General features: G+C 36.4%; 7 protein-coding genes across 18 annotated transcripts; 3 read left to right on the top strand and 4 right to left on the bottom strand.

Moving 5' to 3' along the window:
- The first annotated feature begins 3,933 nt into the window (after positions 1-3,933).
- LOC17889344 lies at positions 3,934-4,821 on the top strand. Its single transcript, XM_006295828.2, has one exon. It carries the CDS (start codon positions 3,934-3,936, stop codon positions 4,792-4,794), a length of 861 nt encoding a protein of 286 aa, XP_006295890.1. The 3' UTR covers positions 4,795-4,821.
- Positions 4,822-6,348: 1,527 nt separating this feature from the next.
- On the bottom strand, positions 6,349-10,495 carry LOC17890130 (aldo-keto reductase family 4 member C10). 12 transcript variants are annotated; one of them, XM_023784048.1, is made up of 13 exons: positions 10,367-10,494; positions 9,909-10,137; positions 9,715-9,834; positions 9,560-9,634; positions 9,330-9,399; positions 9,047-9,132; positions 8,538-8,665; positions 8,402-8,452; positions 7,853-7,929; positions 7,653-7,740; positions 7,087-7,362; positions 6,755-7,003; positions 6,349-6,647 (listed from the first exon to the last, which is right to left on the bottom strand). In XM_023784048.1, exons 5-13 carry the CDS (start codon positions 9,353-9,355, stop codon positions 6,564-6,566), a joined length of 1,065 nt encoding a protein of 354 aa, XP_023639816.1. In that variant the 5' UTR covers positions 9,356-9,399; positions 9,560-9,634; positions 9,715-9,834; positions 9,909-10,137; positions 10,367-10,494; the 3' UTR covers positions 6,349-6,563. The 12 variants fall into 12 exon arrangements, with proteins under 12 accessions (XP_023639816.1, XP_023639815.1, XP_023639822.1 ...); XM_023784047.1 differs by having other exon boundaries at positions 10,372-10,494; XM_023784054.1 differs by having other exon boundaries at positions 8,538-8,688; positions 9,047-9,221; positions 9,909-10,495.
- A 497-nt stretch (positions 10,496-10,992) lies between these two features.
- On the top strand, positions 10,993-11,858 carry LOC17888109. The gene has a single exon (XM_023785103.1). It carries the CDS (start codon positions 11,033-11,035, stop codon positions 11,711-11,713), a length of 681 nt encoding a protein of 226 aa, XP_023640871.1. The 5' UTR covers positions 10,993-11,032; the 3' UTR covers positions 11,714-11,858.
- A 312-nt stretch (positions 11,859-12,170) lies between these two features.
- Positions 12,171-14,177, bottom strand: LOC17889652 (NADPH-dependent aldo-keto reductase, chloroplastic). Its single transcript, XM_006294511.2, has 7 exons — positions 14,043-14,177; positions 13,842-13,892; positions 13,505-13,581; positions 13,336-13,423; positions 12,920-13,186; positions 12,592-12,840; positions 12,171-12,495 (listed from the first exon to the last, which is right to left on the bottom strand). Exons 1-7 carry the CDS (start codon positions 14,160-14,162, stop codon positions 12,406-12,408), a joined length of 942 nt encoding a protein of 313 aa, XP_006294573.2. The 5' UTR covers positions 14,163-14,177; the 3' UTR covers positions 12,171-12,405.
- A 320-nt stretch (positions 14,178-14,497) lies between these two features.
- Positions 14,498-16,426, bottom strand: LOC17889260 (aldo-keto reductase family 4 member C8). Its single transcript, XM_006294582.2, has 7 exons — positions 16,234-16,426; positions 16,089-16,139; positions 15,710-15,786; positions 15,533-15,620; positions 15,174-15,449; positions 14,828-15,076; positions 14,498-14,697 (listed from the first exon to the last, which is right to left on the bottom strand). The coding sequence occupies exons 1-7, from the start codon at positions 16,339-16,341 to the stop codon at positions 14,611-14,613; spliced, it is 936 nt and encodes a 311-aa protein (XP_006294644.1). The 5' UTR covers positions 16,342-16,426; the 3' UTR covers positions 14,498-14,610.
- Positions 16,427-16,886: 460 nt separating this feature from the next.
- Positions 16,887-17,551, bottom strand: LOC17889041. The gene has a single exon (XM_006295281.2). The coding sequence runs from the start codon at positions 17,525-17,527 to the stop codon at positions 17,279-17,281; it is 249 nt and encodes an 82-aa protein (XP_006295343.1). The 5' UTR covers positions 17,528-17,551; the 3' UTR covers positions 16,887-17,278.
- A 2,179-nt stretch (positions 17,552-19,730) lies between these two features.
- Positions 19,731-21,271, top strand: LOC17890165 (zinc finger protein 10). The gene has a single exon (XM_006296413.2). It carries the CDS (start codon positions 19,914-19,916, stop codon positions 20,856-20,858), a length of 945 nt encoding a protein of 314 aa, XP_006296475.1. The 5' UTR covers positions 19,731-19,913; the 3' UTR covers positions 20,859-21,271.
- The last annotated feature ends 1,400 nt before the right edge of the window (positions 21,272-22,671 follow it).

Here is a 22,671-nt window from a genome sequence, read left to right as displayed (position 1 = left end):
TAAAATCATTAATAATATGGGGAAAATGAAAAGTGAAAAGTATGTAAATATGGGATATCCGCCAATGGATCTCCTCCGGGATGAATTCGCCAAAACAAATCCCACATTCAACATTGAATGGGAACGGGAAATTATGGGGATCAACTAGAATAAAAACGGGATGTTGATCAGGAAGATTTTCAAATCCCAAGTGATCGGGTGAAGAGTTCCAGGGTGGAATTCCCCAAAACATATCCCGCATTCAAGATTGAATGAATACGGGAAAAAATGGGGATCCGCAGGAACAATAATCGGAAATTGATCCGGAACATCAATTCCTGAGTGCTCCGGTGAAGAGTCGACAAGAACGTTCAGTGAGACGTTGTCGTCATCCTCTTCACTGTTGTCTTCAAGTTCTTCATTCTCGGAAACAACAACCGAGGTTTCATCATTGTGTATTATTTTTAGACGAAGAGGAAAAACAAGTGAGAAGAATAAAAAAAAATATAGTTAAAGAAATCAAAATTAGGATAAAGTGTAATCACGTAACTCATACTTAAAAAAATGTAACAAATTAAAGGTCGATAATTGTAAGGTGAGTGCTAACTAACTTTAAGTAAAACATATGTAAAACATAAGTAAAAACTTTATGAAATGCAAGTAAAAACTTTATGAAACATAAGTAAAACTTAGTTTCTTCTTCATACAATAAGTATATTCTATTATATATGACTAACAATCAGTTTATTGGTCGTTGACTCAAATTAATTGTGTCTTTGATAACAAAATAAATAAAAGTTAATACGAGGTCAAGACTAGCAGGTCAAATGATACGAATTGCAATTAGTCGTTGAATCATATTAGTATATATAACGATAAATTAACCATCTGAAATACAAGCAAAACTTAAAAAATGGGTTTGCATCTATTTGTTCTCGTTCTTTCTTCTTATATGCTTTTAACTTTAGGAGCATATGGAATTATAGACGTGAGATTAAATAACATCTACTTTGTTTATCTAATCTTTATATTTGATATTTTTTAATTTGATCGATTTTTTTTCAGAATTTTGATTGTGTGGATACAAACAACCGGTTTTCCAACATCCAATACTGAAACGCCAGAAAATTTAGGTTTGATGGTTAAATTTTTTCAATCGGATATGAAATGTGACAAATAATGTTTTTAGTTAATCATTTATAAATATATGAATTTCTGTTTTTTTAATGTTTAGAAAATTTTTCCAAAAAGAATTAATGGTACCAATTTAAAGACAAAAAAAATGGAACTGAGAACGTTCATCTCGACACGGTCGAGTAATCTGGCCAACATGTAAATCTTCTTCTTTTATCATGCTTTTATTGAAATATTCCAGCATTTATAACAACGACATTAGTTATATAAGGTGGCCTTAAAAGATAATTAAGTAAACGCATAGTTTAGTTATCTTATAGCAGTATGCAAGTATTTTTGAGCTAATATTTACATAAGCAAGTATCTTATCATTAATGATGATGGCCTTATGACATAAGAAGGGGACTCGTCTTTCTTTTTCCCAGGCTATCACTTTCGCGATCAGAACTAATCATCTCTTAGTAAGGAAAAACAATAAGATTAATATCATTATAAGAATGAATAATCAATTATACAACAGATTACGTATAAACATCACTTGCTTTGAGTCAGGCACTATTACGTTCACATTTATTTACCCTAAAAAAATGCAAGAAAATACACCATATATATATTCTCAACAACTAACAATGAGTTGTCGATTTTTAGCTGGAACCAATGCTTAAGTTATAGCATACGTTCAAACTGTGAAAGCCAAACAGAAATCCCATATATCTTTACTGCACTGCCAAAAAGGAATAATAGTTTTTTCTTTTACCAACCTGAGTAATGGATAAAGTAGTCTCATACGTACATATCGATTATTGTTACATTTCTCCAAGTTTGTATAAATCCAAACCAAATTGGAAATAGACCATGTCAAAAACTGAAACGATCGAGCTTACGTGCATGCATGCACTCCTCTTTTCTCATGTTTGAATCTGGTCAAGACCGTGTGAATTATGTCACCTCGGTTGAACGGTAAAACCTATTGGTTTTCAAGTTCAACTGACCGAGTCAATCCATCTTTATACTTATACAAATTAAGATTTATCAGAGTTTGCATCAAAGAAAGCAAGCATCATACGGAATATGTACTTCCTTCTCAAGCTTTTTCCCGGCTGAAAATGAAAACGTTGAATATAGGAACATATAAACTTTGAAGTTTGAATATAGAAACATATGAATGATAAAAGTCTAAGTCATACTAACTTGACACGTTATTTGTCTACAGGCAAACCTCGGCAACAAACTATATATAGACTCAATCGTGGACAACTAAATGTAACGATTTTGCATAAAATGGAGACTTGGACAGTAGTTATCATTGCTATTGCTTGTTGTTTTGGTGTTTTGACATTTCTTGTGACCTTGGCTGGAGCCGGATGCAAAGGTGGGGGTGGTGATAACGGCGGAGGAGGAGGAGGAGGAGGAGGAGGTGATGGAGGAGGAGGAGAGGATGGCGGAGATGTGGAAATTGGGGATGGAGGAAACGGAGGTGGTCTTGGCGGTGATGGATGTAGCGTTGGCGGTGATGGAGGTGGCGGGGGTCATGGAGGGTTTTGGTCCTTTTGGAGTGGTGGTGTTGGAGGGGATGGAGGTGGAGGTGGCTGGGGCGGGGGCGGGGGAGGCTTTGGGGGTGACGGAGGTGGTGGAGGTTTTGGGGCGGGGTGACGGAGGTGGCGGCGGCGGGGGTGGAGGCGGCGGCGGAGGAGGAGGTTGCTGAGCGTCGGTGTTTGATATCAGTTAGAAAAGGTCATGTTTTGTGAAGCATTTTGAGTTTTAGTAGTTTATTTGATGATTATATATATATATATATGTATATAATTTGTTTTTGTGAAGATAATTTGGTTTCCCTATTTTACAGTAGGGATGTATATTAACATTCTTAATGAACCAATATACCATGGTAATATTATCATAGAAACACCAGTGATGATTATGTAGTTTGGATGAATGTGTTTAAGCCAAATTTGAAAACGCATGGAACGGTGCAAATTAATTGGTTCACCGAATATTTTTTCTTAAGTAGTGTATGCCATGCCACAACAAAGAAGAATAGACGAGGTCACAATATGAACAACAACGAATAATCAAATACGGAAAAGTGTTTGGTAAGTTTGAACTATCTGACTCTTGTCTTATTGTCCTATTCCATGACAATGTCTTCACGGGTCAGGACTCCGTCAAGGCGTCACGTTACCATTTCTTTTAGTATTAGATTTACAACCATGTCTACTGAAAATGTTGTAGTATACACATCTTATAGAATATGCGATTTTTATTTTTGTTTATGAAACCAATTAAGCACACCAAATTACTGAAAGCATATATTATTATTTTCATGCCAGAATTTAAGATAGTTGCAAGAATTTTTTTGATGGTTTGATTTTCCTATCAATTTGGAACAATTTGTCAGGATTGTATTTAAAGTAGGATATTTTTAGTTTTTGTAGTTTAAGTTATCCGTTTGGCTATACTTTTGTTCGTTATTAGTGTTTTTAGATTTAGAATAAATCGTTACTAGTATATAAAAAAATATTTAATAAGTTAACTTTTAAAGATAGGTACATACCACTCAGCACGTTCTTGTGTGTTCTTTTAACCAACCTAGCTATCTTTGTGTGATTCTAAATGAACATTAAACATAATGAGAATAGAGACTTTTCCACCTCTTTGGTCCGTCAACTCGTCTAAAGTCAACTAATATCGGTCTGTCACACTAGTAAACATATATACAACTCTCAATTTAATATTTCGAAAGTCAACCACGATTTCATTATATTCCAACACCAAACACAACTATTGTTCTCTCTGAACCACAAAAGAAACTCGGTAAAGATGGCTCCAAGAACACCAAAACAGCGAACCATTCAGCATTTCACGCATATCCATCCATTATTGGAGTTTAACAGCATCGGTGACTTCATCTGCGACGGCTGCAAAACCTACGGCTCAGGTAAGACATATAGATGCGAACCATGCAACTACGATCTTCATGAATATTGCGCAACATGTCCCCTTACCCTCCCAACCTTCATTCATCCTCAGCATACACTCAACCTCGTTGTCCGGAAACAACAGTCCACGCGCCAAAATGACCGTGCGTGCGACATATGCGACGAATCCGTGGAAGGATTGTTCTACAGATGCAAGATATGTGAGTTTGACGTGCATCCGCTCTGCACACAGCTGCCTCAGCACGTCAGGCACGTGCTTCACCCTGCCCATCACTTGGAGTTTCGCCTTGCGGGAGCTAGCCCGTGTATGGTTTGTCACGTCCCGTGTCAATCTTGGAGGTATAGGTGTGAGCTATGTAGATTCGATATTCATATGGAATGTATCTTAGCCGTGTGCAACACGTCACCCTCTGACCAGACCAATGCGTCGGGTACTAAAAGCAGAGGGATAGGTCAACCATCGTCGTCGGCTCAGTGGCAACAACCGCATTATGGTTACCCGTATCCGTATGGACATATGGGACAACAACCTTATTTTAATTATCATCATCCCTATAATAACAATAACTTCAACTACATGAACGGGTTCAATATGAATGCGGGCCAAGTACCAGCGGCTGGGGCGGGTCAAAAGCCGGGTACGAGTAAGGGCTGGAGAATGTTTACTGTAGCATCAAAGCTAACAATGGGAGTTGTTTCTAATGCACTGTTTGGGTTTTCCATTGATAGTCTCATGTCGTAACTTTTTTTTTTTTTTTTTTGCTTTTAATTTCGGTGATGTCCGATAGTACAAAGCCTCGTTGATTATTATTAAAAACATGCAACCATATTTGAAGCCATTAACAAAATATATATTCGCCATATGCACTCGCTTTCTATATGATTACGTTTCTGAACCTTTCATGACAGATAATATTTTAATTTCAAATTAAAGTAGAGTGCATCTAACGGCAGAAAACAAAAATACAAGGCAAAAATATACATCCGGAAAAAAACCATAGAGGAACCAGTCCTTGATTAGAAGCATTGCGCTAAAAAAGAGGCCACATTATATATGCATGTCAGTAATTTAGATATGAAAGTTAAATTTGAAGTATATGAAAAATAATACATACAATATGAAATAAATGGTCTAAAACTTGATAATAATAATAAAAACCACCGACATCAAATGTTGTCAGAAATATCAAAGAGATCTTTAAGATTGAGCTGATAATTCGTTGAGTTAGAGGAGAAATAGAGTAGAGATCATCTAGTAATTAATTAATGTGTTCGCCGATTGACCTCTTGTAGTTAACTCGTCATTTTCTTTTGATGTCTTCAAATCTGAAACATTTGGTGTTTGGATCATTTCCACCATTCCATAAAAACTTTTCTTATGTCAGTTAATTGACACTTGAGCATATTTTTTTTTGTCCACATGGTACAAGATTCTTATTACTCTCTTCCACTCGTACGTGTAGCCTAATCACTTTGCTCTCACACTTAGCCTACAACTTCTCCCTCACGTCGAGATAACCATTACTAATTTTGTCATTTAGCATTTCATTTTTGTCTTTATTTCATTGACTTCCAAAACTTGATGACCATTTTCGTTCTTGACCAATTCTTCGAAACCCCTTTAGATAAGACATCTTGACGAACACTCATAAGTCCAAGTGACCACAACAAGTTTGTCATTTACCCGCATTATATAGTTTCGTTAAAACAATAAGCTCAAATGCGGCCGTAACACTAACACAACTTGGTTAAATCAACGTGAAGTTTGGGTTCAATCAGATTTAACGCGTGTTGTCCTATCAACGACAAAAAAAAAACTCTGTTTGAATGGTGTAAACATTGCTTCTTTAAAGACCACCTTCCCATTCATGCAAAATCTAACCATTACCAAAGAAAAGAAAAAACAAATAAAGACAAAGGAGATGAAGCTAGAAGAAAGACAAGTAATCCAACATAGCGCCCATATCCATCCACTGACGGTGGTTACAGTTGAAGACTTCATATGCAATGGCTGCAACAGCCCCGGCTCTGGGATGACCTACTGCTGCGCAAATTGCGACTACCATCTTCACACCACGTGTCATGATCAGGATCAGCCTCGATATCACATTAAAAGAAGAAGAATGCTTCGCATCTTGAAGTTCATAACGGTTGAGGTTGTCCGCAGTATCATCAATTCTTAGCCATTACCGAACCTATTAAATTTAGTGGTTCGTTTTGAAATGGCACGTCAGTAACGTTGTGCCATTAAGGTCTGGCACCTCTGTTACTTTCTATTCAATAAATTTACTGTGTGTTTACCATCTATAATTGTAGACAACTTATTAAAATGATTACATCCAAACTTCGTAATATGGTTTCCGTATCGAATATAATTGGAGTAGCAATGCATCTTCTGAGTATAAAACATTGAAAACGTGGCAGAACCGATTATCGGAAACTAGTAGCATTACTAAATATTGATCTATGACAAATCGGTAAATGATTCCAATGAGCAAACCAGCTCGAGACTTATATTTCACCGTCCCAGAGTTCTTCAAGACTCTTATAAGGACTCGTCTCATGAACAAATGACATGCCTCTCACCAACCTACCCTGCAACATTGAAACACACGACTTCAATATTTGATAACCCATGTGTGTGACAAAACAATGAATGCTCTTTGACTTATTTGGGCTACAATGTGCAGAGAGTCACTTACCTGTTCAATCTCAGAAAACTTGGTTAACATGTCATCGGGTATAGACCAATCGAAAACATCGAAGTTCTGTTTAATCCTGTCTTCATGGGTGCTTTTGGGAAGAACACTTTGACCGCTTTGGAGACCCCAGCGAAGTGCAACTTGTGCAGGAGTCTTTCCCAGCTTCTCAGCAACACTGCCAAGAATAGGGTTCTTCAGAACATCGCTCTGGAACCACGTTGTTCCTGGAGAACCCAAAGGAGAGTAACCCTACAAAATATCAACTAAAATGTTAATTTCAGAGACAAGTGCCCAGTTTTTATATTTGGATATGGATATGTTCTTCTACATACTGAGAGGTGAACGCCTTTAGATTTGCAGAAATCCCTGAGCACGTTTTGTTGCCATGAAGGGTGACACTCCACCTGGTTAACAGCAGGAGGGACGCGAGCCACCTCCAAGAGATCCGCAAGTTTCTTTGAGGAGAAATTGCTGACACCAATAGCTCGGGCCTTGCCCGCATCAAAGAGTGATTCCATTGCTTTCCATGTGCTAGGAATATCAGTTGGTAAAATGTTCTCTGGTTTAAAGCCACTAGAACCTTTCTTGAGGGTAACAGGCCAATGAATCTTCAAAAGGATCACAACAACTGTTAGTCAATCGAAAAGGTTCTGCAAATTGGTGTAAAACTAAGAAATCAAGTAACAGGAATTTAGATGTTTGAGCAATATCTCACACTAGCCTTGAGACTATAAACAAATGCTGTGATATACATGGTAGATAAGACAACATCTATGAAAAAACCCCACCCGCTTAAAATACCGAAATAGATATCTGACTCTGCAAATTATGTTGAAGAGAAATGCACAGATAATTGGCTTAAGGAAAACAAAACAGGTTTTTCTCATATATCACTTACGAGATACAGATCGACGTAGTCAAGCTGGAGATCCTGTAGAGTACTTTTTAGTGCCTCAGGTACATCTTGAGGATCATGATCTGTACACCTTTCATATGAGCAGGTAACTAGGTTAAAAGCTAACTCTAGACTTGAAAACTGATTTCCAAAAGAAAAATAAATAATCTAAAAGGTATTTAAAACAAAGTGATGCAGAATACCAGAGTTTGGATGTGATGAACATATCCTCACGCTTAACAACTCCATCATCAAACAATTTCTTCAGGACTAACCCAATCTGCAGGAGGAAGAAGTTGGTCGTGGCAAATAAAGACAGGTAGACTCAGTCAGTCACTAAATCACTTCACATCTTTATGTAAATGACAAGAAATTACAGAGAGCGGTGAGCCTATAAGATATAATTGCTAAATTCAAAACAACAGAGATCATCATTAGAATAACACAAGGCAAATGTATGAAAAAATGGGAAATCAGGAATTGTGAACTGAGGAATCCCCAAATGAAGCAAACCAAGATGAGCTGTGTTAATCAAACCCATTGTGATACACAACACAACACATAAGAAAGAACATAACTTTTTAGCTTCAAGTCTGATAAGAAAAATCAAAGCTGGCTCACACAAGTATCAAATTGAACTAAAAAACGACACTCTTCATAAACCAATACAGCTAAACCTATAACTTTCAACACTAATACAAGCACCAGAATCATAATCTCAATGAAATATATATAAGATGAGTTTGGTTTACCTCCTTCTCGTTGCCATAGATTTGAGCACAATCAATGTGGCGATACCCGATCTGCACTAAGTAGAAGAATCATGAGCGATTAAGCTATACGATCAGTGACTAGTCACACAAATGAATTGCAAATCACAAGACGAACCTTAACAGCGGCTTCGACAGTGTTTCCGACGAGACCAGGATCCGCCTGCCACGTTCCGAGACCGACTGATGGTATCTTCGCTCCAGTGTTAAGCTCAAAGTATCTGATTTCGTCGGCCATGATCAGAGCTACAGAAGATGTACAGTAGCAACTGAAAAAATCAACAACACTGAGAGAGACTGCTCTTTGTTAAGGTTTAACGTCACGTGCGAGACTACCGTAGTCCGTAGATATATCAGTTTGGGCCTTTATTAGGCCTTACCGCAGTCCGTATATTTATGCTAATGAAGCTATTTAACCCTTTAAAGGTGAGACTTGCTCAGTTTATTTATTTATTATACATAAACATATAAGAGCATCAGCATTGGTGTAATACCAATCTTGGTCCCTCAATTTTTTTTATAATATTTAGATCATAAGACATTTTAAAATTTTGAGTGTAGGAGCATTGGTGTCTCATGTTATTTGTCCTTCTATTAAATTAATAATATATTAAATCAAGAACTCACCTTCCAGTCCAAATTTAGTGCCCTTAGGTAAACTGCACCACCGACGAGTGCAACATCCCGTAACACCACAATACCAACCAGTCCAGCTTCAGAGCACAAATGTCACATGCATCCACCAAAAATGGCTTTAGTATTAAAGTTTAAAAGGCAGTATTGCAATCTAGGACTCCATTAACTAACAAACGAAGCCAAGTTTAGCAATTAGTTAGTAAACTTAGTTAGGTTTCCTCTTAATATAAATACATGTAATCTTTATAAGAGATCAACAGGACGATATTAATACATGTAATCCTCTTGATATAAATACATGTAATCTTCTGCACCATTGCTACTGCGACACACCCAATAAGAACCTGAATTTAAACATAAGTATAATCAAGAAAACTGAGATGAAATAAAACCTCACACATGTCTTCAGCTTGAAACGTAAAACCAATCTTAACCCCTAAACACATTCAGAGAACATCCAATAATGAGCCAAAACAAAACACATACTAGATCAAAAGACTATACCTTGTCTGCAAGAGGATCAAGGTACGAGCCAACAACAGAATTAATCTTCATCCTCCTAGCCATGTAACCATCTAACTACAAAACCAAGGGTCTATTATAAACAATGTCCTTCTTCCCAATACTAGTAAAACAAAAATCACAAAGAAGAGTTGGACTTGGATTTGCTGCCGTTTTGGTTTGCAGCAGATGACTTGTCCTTTGATTGGCTTTTAGCCATTCCAGTCACTACCTCAAATATAGTAGGAACATCATTGATCATGTTGAACAAGCGCTTCCTGAAATTAAACAAGTTAGTGTACACTCTATCCACATAGAGAAGGAGACCGAAAGAGAAACTGTCATCCATTACCTATCTTCCTTGTGGAAAGAAAACCTCGAGCCGAAGTAAAAGGAAACAGAAAGTAACCAAGCGTCACTGTGAATGGCAATAAGAAAAAGCCATTCTTTTTCAGAGAGCCCATCTCTTGCAAAGTTAATACCAAGAGCTGGCTGTGGAAGCTCAGGAGGCACTTCTTCAGCTGGTAAATTCACTTCTCATTCTTCATTCGGTAACCCATACGAACAAAGATTCTCCTTTTCTGCAAACCAAGATTGCACAATACAAAACCCCAACTTGAATCAAACAACCAGACAAGAAACGAAGTTACTCAAGAGTGAACAATACAAAACCAACTTTAATTAGACTACCATACAAAGACACACTAAATCTAATCAAATACAAAACCCCAACTTGAATCAAACAACCACACAAGAAACCAAGTTTAAAAATCAGAGTGTGCAATATAAACCCGACTCGAATCAAAATACCATACAAATAGACACTAAATCTATACGGCAGACGACAACGACCACACTTCAACGAACACAAACATCGCCGTTTCGCACACGAAGTCCATCGCCGTTTCGCACACGAAGTCGAGAGAGAGAGAGAGAGAGAGAGAATGAGAAATGAACGAGAGACCCCGAAATTTTTTCTTCTCCTCTTACTCTCATCTCCAATTATTCTTTGACACGTGGCAAACGGGACGACTCAAATTTGTCCCGTTTTTAGGTACGTATACAAGATTTAATCCGATTATTGATTTATTTTAAACCAAAAAAACTAGTGGGACTCGGCGTACTAACGCTAATGCCCTTGCTCTAATGGTTGAAAACTTGAAGACACGTCCTAATTAATAACCAGTCATGTAAGAGAACATTTCAACTTAAATTCACATATAATAACAACAATTTGAAACAGAAAAATTTATAACATTAGTGACATTTTCTTCTGTATGATCAGTCAACTCAACCAAAGTCAACTAAATTACTAATTTTTTGTATTTAATAATACCAACTAGAAGTTATTGCATATCTTGCAAATTAAACTCTTGAGTTGATCAGAAGATTAAGCATCAAGATCACACACACACAAAAAAAAGAAAAAAAAAACTTTTGGTTTGCCCCAACCAACCAACCTTTCTCCTAGCTGGGATGTCAAACACGATTCAACATTTCACGCATAACCATCCCTTGACGGAAGTGAACGGTGTTGGCACATACACGTGCAATGGTTGCAAACTGTATGGTGAGGGCAAGACCTATCGGTGCAACGACTGCGACTACGATCTCCATGAATATTGTGCTACATGTCCTCAATTCCTCAGAAACTCATGTCACGGGCCTGATCATGAACTTACCCTGTACAGCGGTCCCACGCACATGACCGAACGTTTGTGCTACGTTTGCCGAGTTTACATCCAAGGGATGTTCTACATTTGCAAGCATTGCAGATTTGAATCTCACCCGCTTTGCACACACGTTCCAATGCATGCCTCGAATCCTGCTGATGCAACGGTAACCAAGGAAAGAAGCCTGCATGATCATGCGGGACAGCCATCGTCGCCACACCATTATGGTCAAGGAAACCCCTATGGTTATGCTATACCATACCCTTATTATGGTGGCCATCAGGATCAGCATCAACTTTCAAAAATGAACACGGGTTCTCAAAAAGCGGATCCCAATCCGGGTTCAAGTACGCCTAAAAAGAAAAAAAGTGGAGTTCTTAATGGCTTCAAGGGTGCACTAGGTATAGGTGCTGGATTAGCAACCAATTTGCTAGTTGCAACAATTACAGGTAGCACCTTGAGTGAAGAAGAGGTTATTCTCTGATTGAATTTATTTACTTGTTTGATTGTTATTGGTGTGTTTTAAGTTTGACGACTTGACGTTGTTTCCCGTTACACTATCGCATGACTGCAAATTGCTCTCTTTTTCAATATTAATGTAAGTTTTGGTATAACATACCAAAGTTTAAGTATTCATACGAAAAACTCTAGACTACAAAAACATAATTACAAATCTAAGTATTCAAGAAGAATCTCATTGTACTAATATACTTACAAATTTTGAAAATTTCTTATATTTTTCTCGATATGAGATTTAGAATATGTCCTCAAAGCTACAAGCCTACAACTTATTGTCACATTGATAAATTCCAACTGGATCCTAATTATTTTGACTGTACATTAATTTTCTTCTAAGATCGAATACTTCTTTGGTCCTTTTTTTTTTTTTCAAGCTCTAATGCTATGTGAATGCAGGAGTTTGGTTGGTATGTTCACAACTATATGCCACATCATATTTCCGGTTTGAAATAACATACAATATATTACAAAATGTATAATATGATTCTTGTAATAAATTCAACAGAAAAACTAATTAATGTGGTCGTAAATTAATGTATCAATGACAACATCCATAAGAAATTAATGTATCAATGACAACATCCATAAGAAATTTGACTATTCCATCAGAATGAGAAACCTCCCATTATTTGACAGAACAAACCAATCAGCTAAAATTCATATCTCACCATCCCATAATTCTTCAAGAGACTTATAAGGGCTCAGTGTCTCATGAACAAAGAAGGAACCATCGATCACTGACCTAGTCTGCATTTTCAATCCATATCAACAACTCTCAGTTCGAGATCAAGCCGAGATATAGCATAGCAACTAACTTTACGCAATGAAATGTTAAGAACGTACCTGTTCAATACCAGAAAACTTAACAAACAAATCATCAGGTATTGACCAGTCGAAAACATCAAAATTCTCTCTCATTCTTCCATCATTGGTACTCTTGGGAAGCACACTGTGGCCCATTTGGAGTCCCCAGCGTAGCGCTACTTGCGCAGGAGATTTTCCGAGCTTTTCCGCGACCATATTCAGTGTCGGGTTCTTCAAAACATCGCTCTTGAGCCCCGTTGTCCCTGGAGAACCCAACGGCGAGTATGCCTGCACAAAACATATTCACTCAATCAATATATAAGGTAGAAAGTAAATGGATTGGTGAGAGATGAGTAGTAATGCTTACACTTAGGTGTACCCCTTTGGATTTGCAGAACTCTCGTAGCTTAGTCTGTTTCCAAGAAGGGTGACATTCGACTTGATTAACAGCAGGAGGAACACGAGCTAACTCCAAGAGATCAGCTAGTTTCTTGGTCGAGAAATTGCTGACACCTATGGCTCTTGCCTTGCCCGAATCATAGAGTGCTTCCATCGCTTTCCATGTGCTAGGAATATCTACAGGCAAAAGATTAATTCCAACGGCACCTTTCTTCATCCGAACAGGCCAGTGCATCTTCAACAATATTCACAAACAACATGTTAATTATGCATTAAGCTTTCGCCATAATGCTATGTAGATCTTGTTTAAGTATATAAACAGGTTTGCACACTTGTTCAACAACATAAGTTGTATAACTATTACAAGGACGTGATGATGTTTACCAGATAAAGGTCGACGTAGTCAAGCTGCAGATCTTGCAGAGTTTTGTTCAATGCCTCCGGGACATCTTGAGGGTCATGATCAGTACACCTTTGACAATTTGTAAATGCAAGATGATTAACGTACATACACTTATTCACAAAAGAGATGCATTAGAAAATCAAAATATACCAGAGCTTGGAGGTGATGAACAACTCCTCACGTTTCACTACATTGTCTTCAAACAATTTTTTCAGAACTGCCCCAATCTGTGAAAGAGAAACAGAGTAAAGTAACTACAAGATTCAAGCGATTGAGAATATAACAAAGAAAGACAAGCCCAATGCACATACTAAAGACTCTTTCCATCAACATTACCAATCAAAATTGAATTTTTTTTATAAATAAACAATATTGCCATAAACACAACAAAGACAAGAAACTTAAAAACTAAAATTGTGTAACAATGTAAGATCAATTCAATATATAAAAAAAGAAAAGAAAAAAAGAATATTTATGTGCCTTTTACCTCTTTTTCGTTGGCATACAGCTGAGCACAATCAATATGACGATAACCAATCTGCAATAAGAATTAAGATTAAACAAAGTATGGATTATAATTAAATCTTTTTCAATAGAAGAAAAAAGTATGGATTCATAAAGCTGGAGAGTATTGGAGTATCTAAAAGAGAATGGGAAGTAAATAAGAACCAAATATCGAAAGAGAAACCTTAACAGCTGCGGCGACTGCATCACCAACGAGGCCAGGAGAGGACTGCCATGTACCGAGACCTACGGAGGGGATCTTAGCGCCGGTGTTGAGCTCAAAGCATTTTATTGGACTGGCCATTATCAGATGTGGTGATGGTGGTTGTTGAATGTACTCACTCAGCATGTCTTCACGTCCACTATTTAAAGGAAAATAAATGAGTGAGAACTCAGAAAGTGTGAAAACGACAGGGGCGTGAGACTCGTGACGAAAATGATTTTTTCGTTTCTTGAATTTTTAACGAGTATAAACCATTACGTGGACAGTGAGAATGTATCTTATTCGTTTATTTAGTAGTGACATGTTTTTTTGTCTACCACATGATATATGGCACCGACGGTCAAACTATTCACAATCGACGGCTGATATGAGAGCTTCATCTTTCACATTTGCCGACATTGTAATTCCCTTGTGAAGAGAACAAATTGGAGAATAATATAAATTCATAAACAGATTTCGATCCAAAACATTACATATTTATTTTCATGTCGCTTATTGGTATTACAGATAGAAAAGGAGGGAAGATATCTTAAATTTCACCGTCCCATAACTCATCAAGGGTCTTATAGAAGCCGTGTGTCTCATGCGCAAACTCAGCAGCTCGGACTAACTTCTCCTGCATGATTTATAGAGTCAGTGTAAAAAACCATGATTTGATGATCTATCATCAACATGAAGGGGTTGAAGAAACAAGAAACTCAAGAAAAAGTTATTTGATTGGTCAAGAAAACAGAGGTAACACTTGCCTGAGGAATGTTAGAGAACTTGACAAACAGATTTTCAGGTATGGACCAGTCAAAAACATCAAGATTCTCCTTGAGCCGAGCCTCGCTCGAGCTCTTTGGTAGAACACTATGACCCATTTGGAGTCCCCAACGGAGAGCCACTTGAGCTGTGCTTCTTCCTAGTTTCTCTGCAACCTCTGTGACAATCGGGTTCTGGAGAACCTTTAGCCTGACTTCTCCCTTAGTTTGGGAACCCAAAGGAGAGTAACCCTATCATCAATCCAAAACCAATTATGGCAGCTTCATTAGTCATTACCTCATACTCACAAAAACATTGTAAATTCAGAACGTGTAAGCATATACTCACAGACAAGTGAACTCCTTTGGATTTGCATAGCTCGTGAAGACCTTGTTGTTGCCAAACTGGGTTACATTCCACTTGGTTAACAGCCGGGGTTACACGTGCCACATCAAGAAGATCTTTGAGCTTCATCGTGGAGAAATTGCTTACACCAATTGCCCGAGCTTTTCCAGAGTCATACAGAGCTTCCATTGCTTTCCATGTACTTGGTATGTCAGGTTTAGTGAGCATCTCAGGTGTTGGCTTAGGTGATTCCTTTTTCAAGCTCACTGGCCAATGTATCTTCAAGTACAAAAGCAAAAAAACACATCAAAATGAAAGAAATAACACAAATCCAAGTTTTTCATTTGCGAACTTATATGTACCAGATATAGATCAACATAGTCAATCTCTAAGTCCTGTAATGTTTTGTCAAGTGCCTTAGGCACATCTTCAGGCAAATGATCGTTGCACCTACAAAACCAAAAGAACATAAACATATGTGTATGCAGACCAGAAAAGGTTTTCCCAAATGAGAGAGTTGGTAGGAAAAGAATACAAACCAGAGCTTGGAAGTGATAAATAACTCCTCACGCTTGACAACACCATCATCAATCAGCTTTTTGAATACAACACCAATCTAACAAATATAGTAACCATAGCATGAATGAGAACAACGAAAACAGGGAGAAAGCAGAACACTTTCACCCAACAGACCACAACATTCATATAAATCGTTCAATGTGATCTCCATTAGGATTCTTGTGCCTTTATGAGCCCACAAAGCTATATAACTTAACACTGTTACCAGTCAAAAATTTCCAAAGGGAATAAAACCATGTTCCATTGCCAAATCAAATATATGGTTCAATATAATTAAAAAGTTATAGACTTTAGAGAAATTGTCAATGTTAAAAATCTTGTCATATAGCCAAATTTTACCTCTTTCTCGTTACCGTAGATAGAAGCACAGTCGATATGTCTGTACCCAATCTAGAATTGACAAGGAGAGGAATGTAAGTGAATTTTTTCATAATCAAAGACATAAGCTTTGAAAATTCGATCCGAAACGGACGGGTAATAATACCTTAATCGCCTGTTCGATAGTTGTACCGACCATGGCGTAGGTTCCTAGGCCGACCGAAGGTAACTTGGCACCAGTGTTCAGCTCGAAGAATCGAATCGGAGCTGCCATCTTTTTCAAAATTCTCTTGGATATTTCTATGCAACAGAAGAAGAAAAGAGAGAAGAAGGTGATGAAATCAAGAAACTAGATGGAGAAGAAAAGACAAATACGCAACTCAGTTTGTTTTCTGCCGCAGTATTGCTTTAAAACGTATGGCCAAATGCCAATGACACGTTTCACTATAGTGCGTTTCTTTCTTTATTTCTGGTAAGGAGCCTTGTCACATATGCACTACATCTACATTAACATAATTATGGCATTTGTTTCTTATAAAAGTGATGTACTGTCAAAGTCCTAAACTAGATAATAATACTAGGAATTTCTTTGGTGTGCATTGTTTTTTTTTCTTCTTCGATAATTAGCATGTCTTTACGATTGTGACATGTTGTTTAGTGCTATTTTATATGATATTATTTTGCTGTTTATGTCATTTTTTGCATATTAATACGAAGATTAACTAGGCAATTTTATCCTAGTTAATTATATCATGCAAACAGAAACTTAAAAATGGATTAATCTTCTAAAATATTGTTATTTGTGCAAGTACAACCCCACGCACCTTAGCTTCTAAGTTACAAAGTGACAAGACCAAGCGATAGCGGTAAATGCTAGTCGTCAGAATTTCGCTACCGGCCCGGGAAGGGGCCAAAAATTTGAAAACAACAACGTAACCTAAAACATTTCACAAAAGTGATCACGAATAAACTAAATATTCATATAAATTTTTATACAATTAGACGAACACACACAAATCATAAAAGCCACGAGACTACTACCCTTTTGGGTTTACATCTCACGATTTTTAGAGAATCAATCTCCCAAACCCAATTATTACATCAGATTTTACTAAACCACACAAAACGGAATTCAAGAACCGTTCTCATCATTCTCACATGCACGCACGCATCGTTAATTAGTTCCTTACAGCAGCGCATATATGTGTGAATCACGTAATAACCTGACGAGAAACTGGTGACTGGACTCCCGTGTAAACAGCACACGTAGTGGTCTTCGACGACGAATTCGTATCGGAAGAAGATCCAAAACCCGATACGTCGACATCGGATCTTGCGAACCGTCCAGAGTCTCCCGGAAGACGAACGTAGTAAGACGAAGAAAGTTGCTGCGACGAGGACTCGTTGCCGTAACGGATTTGCATGACGGCTTTGTAAACCAACGGGATCAGACCCTCCATTATTTCTCTTTATGTGCTATATAGCTAGCGAGACCAAAGAAACAGAACATGTTTGGTTTTTATAGAGCGATCGAGATATTCCACGTGGCGTCTTGTGATTAGTTGCTGCATCCACAAGTTTTCACACGTCATTATATGAGTTTGCAAGGTTAAATATAGAAGCAACCTTTTGAATGTGAAATTTGGCTATACAAGGAGAAGAATCTGATAGCTACATTCAAACTAATATTAAAAAAAACCACGGCTGGTCCAATGGATTTAATTATATATCTTCAACAAAAACTATATGTTAAACAGCTTTTTAATTATATGAAAATCTAAGTTTATCCACATCCAATTTAGATAATGGCATGCAGCTGGAGTGCTGGACTGCTTGATAGTTGTAAACTTACAAATTCTTCTGTCTATTACTTTACTGTATTCTTAGAAATAGACTTTTTATAATGTTCTTATTATTAATAAAGTCTACTAGAGTAGTTACTTAGTTGATTATACGAAACAAAAAAATATTTTATTATGTCAAAATCTTTGAATAATGTGGGAAGTAAATCATAATGAATTTATAAAAGCGGAGGATATGTTTGGATTGTTATAGAAAAAGAATCGTATGATGTCAAAAGATTTGTTAAGTGGTGACGTTTTTGGGGGTAAATAAAATAAGAAATGGTTACGGAATTGTGCCCACTAGATTATTTTTGGTATAGTCAACATATTAAAAGCATTTAGCTATTTGAGATGAATTAAGTAATAAGTTTTGCGTTGAAGAAGCCAATTGAGTAATGATAATATTGACTATTTGTTTTGATATTAATGTTTATCTTCAATCTGCTTGTTGAGCGTACCTGGTATGAGTATGACGACTGTGATTACATACTATAAGACTTAATTTGATTATCTAATAGACTTTTAGGTTGATAGTACCATTTTTAATAAATACGCATAAGACCTCATTATTATGATAATACGGTTAAAATATTATATTCATCTGAAAATCTAAACATGTGAGATACTACTCTTAATTGATAGAAGTGAAGATGAAATGTGTTTGCAAATAACAACATCACGTCAAGAAGTTCTTTACGAGTATAGATAGGAAAATATTGAACATGTTGATTAAAAGAACAAATAATAAAACTGCTAAATGTTGATCAAGGTCAAGGTTGTCCCTCTTTTGCTTTTCATATGGGCCTTAAGTAGTGGTAGTTGAAGCCCAAAAGGTTCGTTGGTCTTTTATAAGTGATAGTTTAGACTTTATATCCACCACTGTCTTTCTTTCTTTTTCCATGAACTATTGTGACAATACTACTAATGTAAATGACGGTAAGGTTAATATATTCTCCAAAAAATTCACATTAAGACTATGGTGATATAAATTTCTACATAATGTGAAAACGAAGATATGCATAAATTTTTCTTAGAAAATTTGCCGTTTTTATTGGTGGTTAAATTAGGTATTACTGTTGATGCATGTTGTCATGCTGATGTTATGTACATGGCACTAAACCTAGAGTTTACTGTATAATAAAAATATGATATGTCAGAGGTTCGAACAATCCAGTTGAGAAAAAATGACACAAGAGATGAATGATAATTCATTTGGTCAGCAATTGAACTTTTAAAACTGATCATATGACTTTTCAATCCCCATGAATTTACTTGTGTTGCATGTTCGAAAGTTAATATAATCCATTATCACTTAAATCGGGATAAATTACCATCATTTTTCTAAATAAATTGGATATATGATTAATTTAGTTTATTAAACTATGTTTTGATTAACTAAATTCTTGATGATATTTCAAAAATCATTTTATGATCGTGAGGATTTACCTAGTTAAAATAGTTTTTAAAGCACTATAGATAGCTCCTATACCCCAAAGAAAGAAAACACAACATACACGTAGGTGTGTAAAGAATGTGTATAAATACTATAAGTCTATAACTACTGTAGATTCACAAGAATAATACGATACAAAATTAATAATTAAAAAACTAATATACGTTCACTTGCGGGTAGCCACTTGGGACAAGCAAACACAAAGATTTTAGATCAGTCAGCTAACTTTTACTAAAATCCAAAGTTCGTATCATCTTTTTTTTCTTCATATATAGAATTCCTACGGTCCAATTAATTAGCATAATAAATTATAACCCCTTGATCGTTTAAAATACTCCACTCGTTTTGGTTTTAATTGATATTTATCACAATCCCTGACCTCCATTATTCTCATTACACCATTCTTGATCTTTTCCGTAATCCATCACCTAATACTAATCATCTAGGGCTCCTCTCTAACCACCCCAAGAAACACAAGGAAGATTAGTTTTTTCCCCCTTCTTTCTTCCTCTAGGGCTTGTTCGTTAACTTCTCAATTGGCCATCTACAATGGAGAAACCTGGTGACTTCTGGATCCCCAAGAAAAGCAACAAAGAATCATCATCTTGGGAAGAGCTGGCTTTCGCGGAGGATGATGCTGCTGGATCTTTATGGCCGCCGAGATCTTACACGTGTAGCTTCTGCCGGAGAGAGTTTAGATCGGCTCAGGCCCTCGGTGGCCACATGAACGTTCACCGAAGAGACAGAGCAAGGCTTAAGCAAGCCGATGACGACCAATACTTATTCTCCAAACCTTCTTCATCTCCGGAGTATCCATCTCATAACGATAGCGATGATATTCGTGAAACATCTTGCTATACTTTGGTTTTTAACTCCAAACCTAACTATTTTAAGAAGACTCAACACTCTTGTGTTATTGATCTTTCTTCTTCTTCTTCTTCTTCTCCTTCTTTACCATATTTGACTCCTTCTTCTAGGGTTTCTTCTGGTTTGCCTGAAAAACAAAATACCTTTTCTTCTTCTCCTTCTTTCCTTGTAGAACCTTCCAACAACTCCAGTTATATTCCCTCTTCTTCTCCATGGTCGTCTCCGAGTACTTTTGTGGACCATAAACGTTGTGATCTATATGCAATTCCGGGTATGGAAGGAGACAAGAAGAGAAAGATCGAAAATGATGTGCCCAAAATCGGGCACAAAGCAAAACTCAGCCTTGGAAACAGCTGCACTACTGATCTCTCGGTGAGCATGAATTTGGTCATCCACCAAAGTTTTCCGATTACTGCTCACGATAGCGATGAAGAGCTCGAGAGGGGTGATATCCGTAAGAGAAGACGAAGGCATGAGAGTCCATCGCAGCCATCTATTTTCATTTCAAGTTTATCTTGTAAGAGTGACATTATTACAAGAAAAGAGGAGATCAAACACAAGGGTGATTGCTTTGAGGATTTAGACCTTGAGCTTAGGCTAGGGACCGATCCACCAAAGGGAATTTGATTGATGAACCGATGAACCTCTACCAAAAGAAAAGGTAAGGAGAAAATATATATATATAAATAGAAACATTTTATATGAGTGTATGTGTATGTGTGTTACTTGGATTTATCGTTCCTTGGTTTTGCGTGTTTTAAATGTACCAGGTATACAGATTTTTGGTTTTACTTCTTTCTTTTTTTGGGGGATAAATTGTATGAAAACTCCATTTTTTTTAAAAACGAAAATTCTAAAGGAAGCACTTAAGGCTTGAGAATTATTTTTCATATACACAATTCGTACTTGATACATTTTCTAAGCATTCCTAGTATACACCCTAATTCACTTTGTACAATATTATTATTGCATGTTTCAATATGTCTTCCCGCGAATGAATCGTATACAATGCTTGCTATATATTGATTTCCCGGTTTATATTCACAGAATGATGAACCAAGTTACGATTAAGTTTTGTTTGTAATGAAATTTCGTTATGCTAGTTTGGATATGAAAATTGGCATATGAACTCTGTAATCTTTGAAATGTAATTATATGAAAAAAACAAAAAAAACTAGCAAAAGTTATGACAATGTCGTGTGTGGCAATCAAATATATATACTGTGTATGCATCTATATATAAACAAGGCCAAAGTATATAGACTCTAACCCAACTTCACCACAGCTATAATGAATCAAGCGTATACTAGAGGTTAGAGCTAGCAAGGAGATCGTTATATATACACTTTAAAATATCTTCTTTGACATCGTACTACTGGAAATGACCAACTCATTTGTCATGAAAATAATTCCGGATCTAAAGTCCGAAATCTCTTGGTTAAAAAGTACAGAAATAAAAAGTATTGACTACGTCTATAACTATCTCAAGCCTCTTGGTGTCTACTGTCTAACCACAATCCAAAATATAATCACATGAAGAAGGAATATTTGTCACAATTTCCGAGAAAGAGAGAGAATGATTGAATAATTGTCTCATAGATCTTTAGTTGCTTATTTTATTACAGGGATTTCGATGGCTCTAGGTTTTAATTAGTATTTTTCTTTTCGATGATGATTAATATTTGCATTATATAACCATATATTCTCATATATATATCTTGATTTTTCTTATAAAAAATAACTAGTTCATTCATATATATCATACTGAACTTATCCATAGACAGCCAGAGAGAGATATCAGATATATATGTTATGTTCTAGTCCCAAATACATAACAGGAAGAGTGTATATATCACTGATTTAGAAAGTCGCAAAAATCGAGTAATTGATGCTTATTTTGCATCAAGTTGCCAATTAGTGTTTGTGTTACTATCAAGGGTTGAGTTAATTTTGTTACATTAATAAAAGGAAATCGTTCTTATGTTTGGAAAGAAAAAATAATTTATCAAAAATTTGATCTAGTCTCTTCGGCAAAAATACAAAAGTCCACGATTACCCAAAAAAAGTGAATTCTAATTTTAAGATTGAACTCCCAACTAAAAAATATAACCAGCTTCATTTTTAATTCCTTGTTGTGAAACGTCGTTATAAAGCTCGTTTCCACATACATTCGCATCTCAGTACGTAACATGATAATTCTGTCAAAATCATATTAAAAAAAAAAATGCATAAGAAAGAGCAGAAAAATCCAAATATGTCGCAACACATATTCCCTTTCGCTTGTTTTGTCTCAATAAACAATATAATAAATAAAATTATATAAATATTTCAACCGATTACAGAGTTCTCTAGTCTCTACCCTAACTTTTTTTAGCTCCATGGGTCACCAACTCTTCTATCGCTTAGACTTAATTAAAAAACTAGTTTATAAAATTTCAAA

The sequence above is a fragment of the Capsella rubella genome, unplaced genomic scaffold (genome assembly GCF_000375325.1).
Source record: "Capsella rubella cultivar Monte Gargano unplaced genomic scaffold, Caprub1_0 scaffold_4, whole genome shotgun sequence".
In the NCBI taxonomy this organism is placed as follows: domain Eukaryota; kingdom Viridiplantae; phylum Streptophyta; class Magnoliopsida; order Brassicales; family Brassicaceae; genus Capsella; species Capsella rubella.
The sequence above is the reverse complement of the archived record's forward strand: the minus strand, read 5'-3'. Positions and strand labels throughout refer to the sequence as shown.

What these genes read in the sequence shown, in the direction of transcription:
- LOC17890130 (XM_023784045.1), bottom strand. Translation starts at nt 9,355, where the DNA reads ATGTATTTATATCAAGAGGATTACAT. An exon ending in TTATATCAAGAGGATTACAT is followed by an intron (nt 9,133 to 9,329) that starts GTATTAATATCG and finishes TGTGCTCTGAAG; the next exon opens with CTGGACTGGTTGGTATTGTG. An exon ending in CTAAAGGCGTTCACCTCTCA is followed by an intron (nt 7,004 to 7,086) that starts GTATGTAGAAGA and finishes GATATTTTGTAG; the next exon opens with GGTTACTCTCCTTTGGGTTC.
- LOC17889652 (XM_006294511.2), bottom strand. Translation starts at nt 14,162, where the DNA reads ATGGCCAGTCCAATAAAATGCTTTGAGCTCAACACCGGCGCTAAGATC. An exon ending in TTCATCACCTCCAAGCTCTG is followed by an intron (nt 13,424 to 13,504) that starts GTATATTTTGAT and finishes AAATTGTCAAAG; the next exon opens with GTGTACTGATCATGACCCTC. An exon ending in ACTACGTCGACCTTTATCTG is followed by an intron (nt 13,187 to 13,335) that starts GTAAACATCATC and finishes ATATTGTTGAAG; the next exon opens with ATGCACTGGCCTGTTCGGAT.
- LOC17889344 (XM_006295828.2), top strand. Translation starts at nt 3,934, where the DNA reads ATGGCTCCAAGAACACCAAAACAGCGAACCATTCAGCATTTCACGCAT.
- LOC17890165 (XM_006296413.2), top strand. Translation starts at nt 19,914, where the DNA reads ATGGAGAAACCTGGTGACTTCTGGATCCCCAAGAAAAGCAACAAAGAA.
- LOC17889260 (XM_006294582.2), bottom strand. Translation starts at nt 16,341, where the DNA reads ATGGCAGCTCCGATTCGATTCTTCGAGCTGAACACTGGTGCCAAGTTA. An exon ending in CTATCGAACAGGCGATTAAG is followed by an intron (nt 16,140 to 16,233) that starts GTATTATTACCC and finishes TGTCAATTCTAG; the next exon opens with ATTGGGTACAGACATATCGA. An exon ending in TTTATCACTTCCAAGCTCTG is followed by an intron (nt 15,621 to 15,709) that starts GTTTGTATTCTT and finishes TTGGTTTTGTAG; the next exon opens with GTGCAACGATCATTTGCCTG.
- LOC17888109 (XM_023785103.1), top strand. Translation starts at nt 11,033, where the DNA reads ATGTCAAACACGATTCAACATTTCACGCATAACCATCCCTTGACGGAA.
- LOC17889041 (XM_006295281.2), bottom strand. Translation starts at nt 17,527, where the DNA reads ATGGAGGGTCTGATCCCGTTGGTTTACAAAGCCGTCATGCAAATCCGT.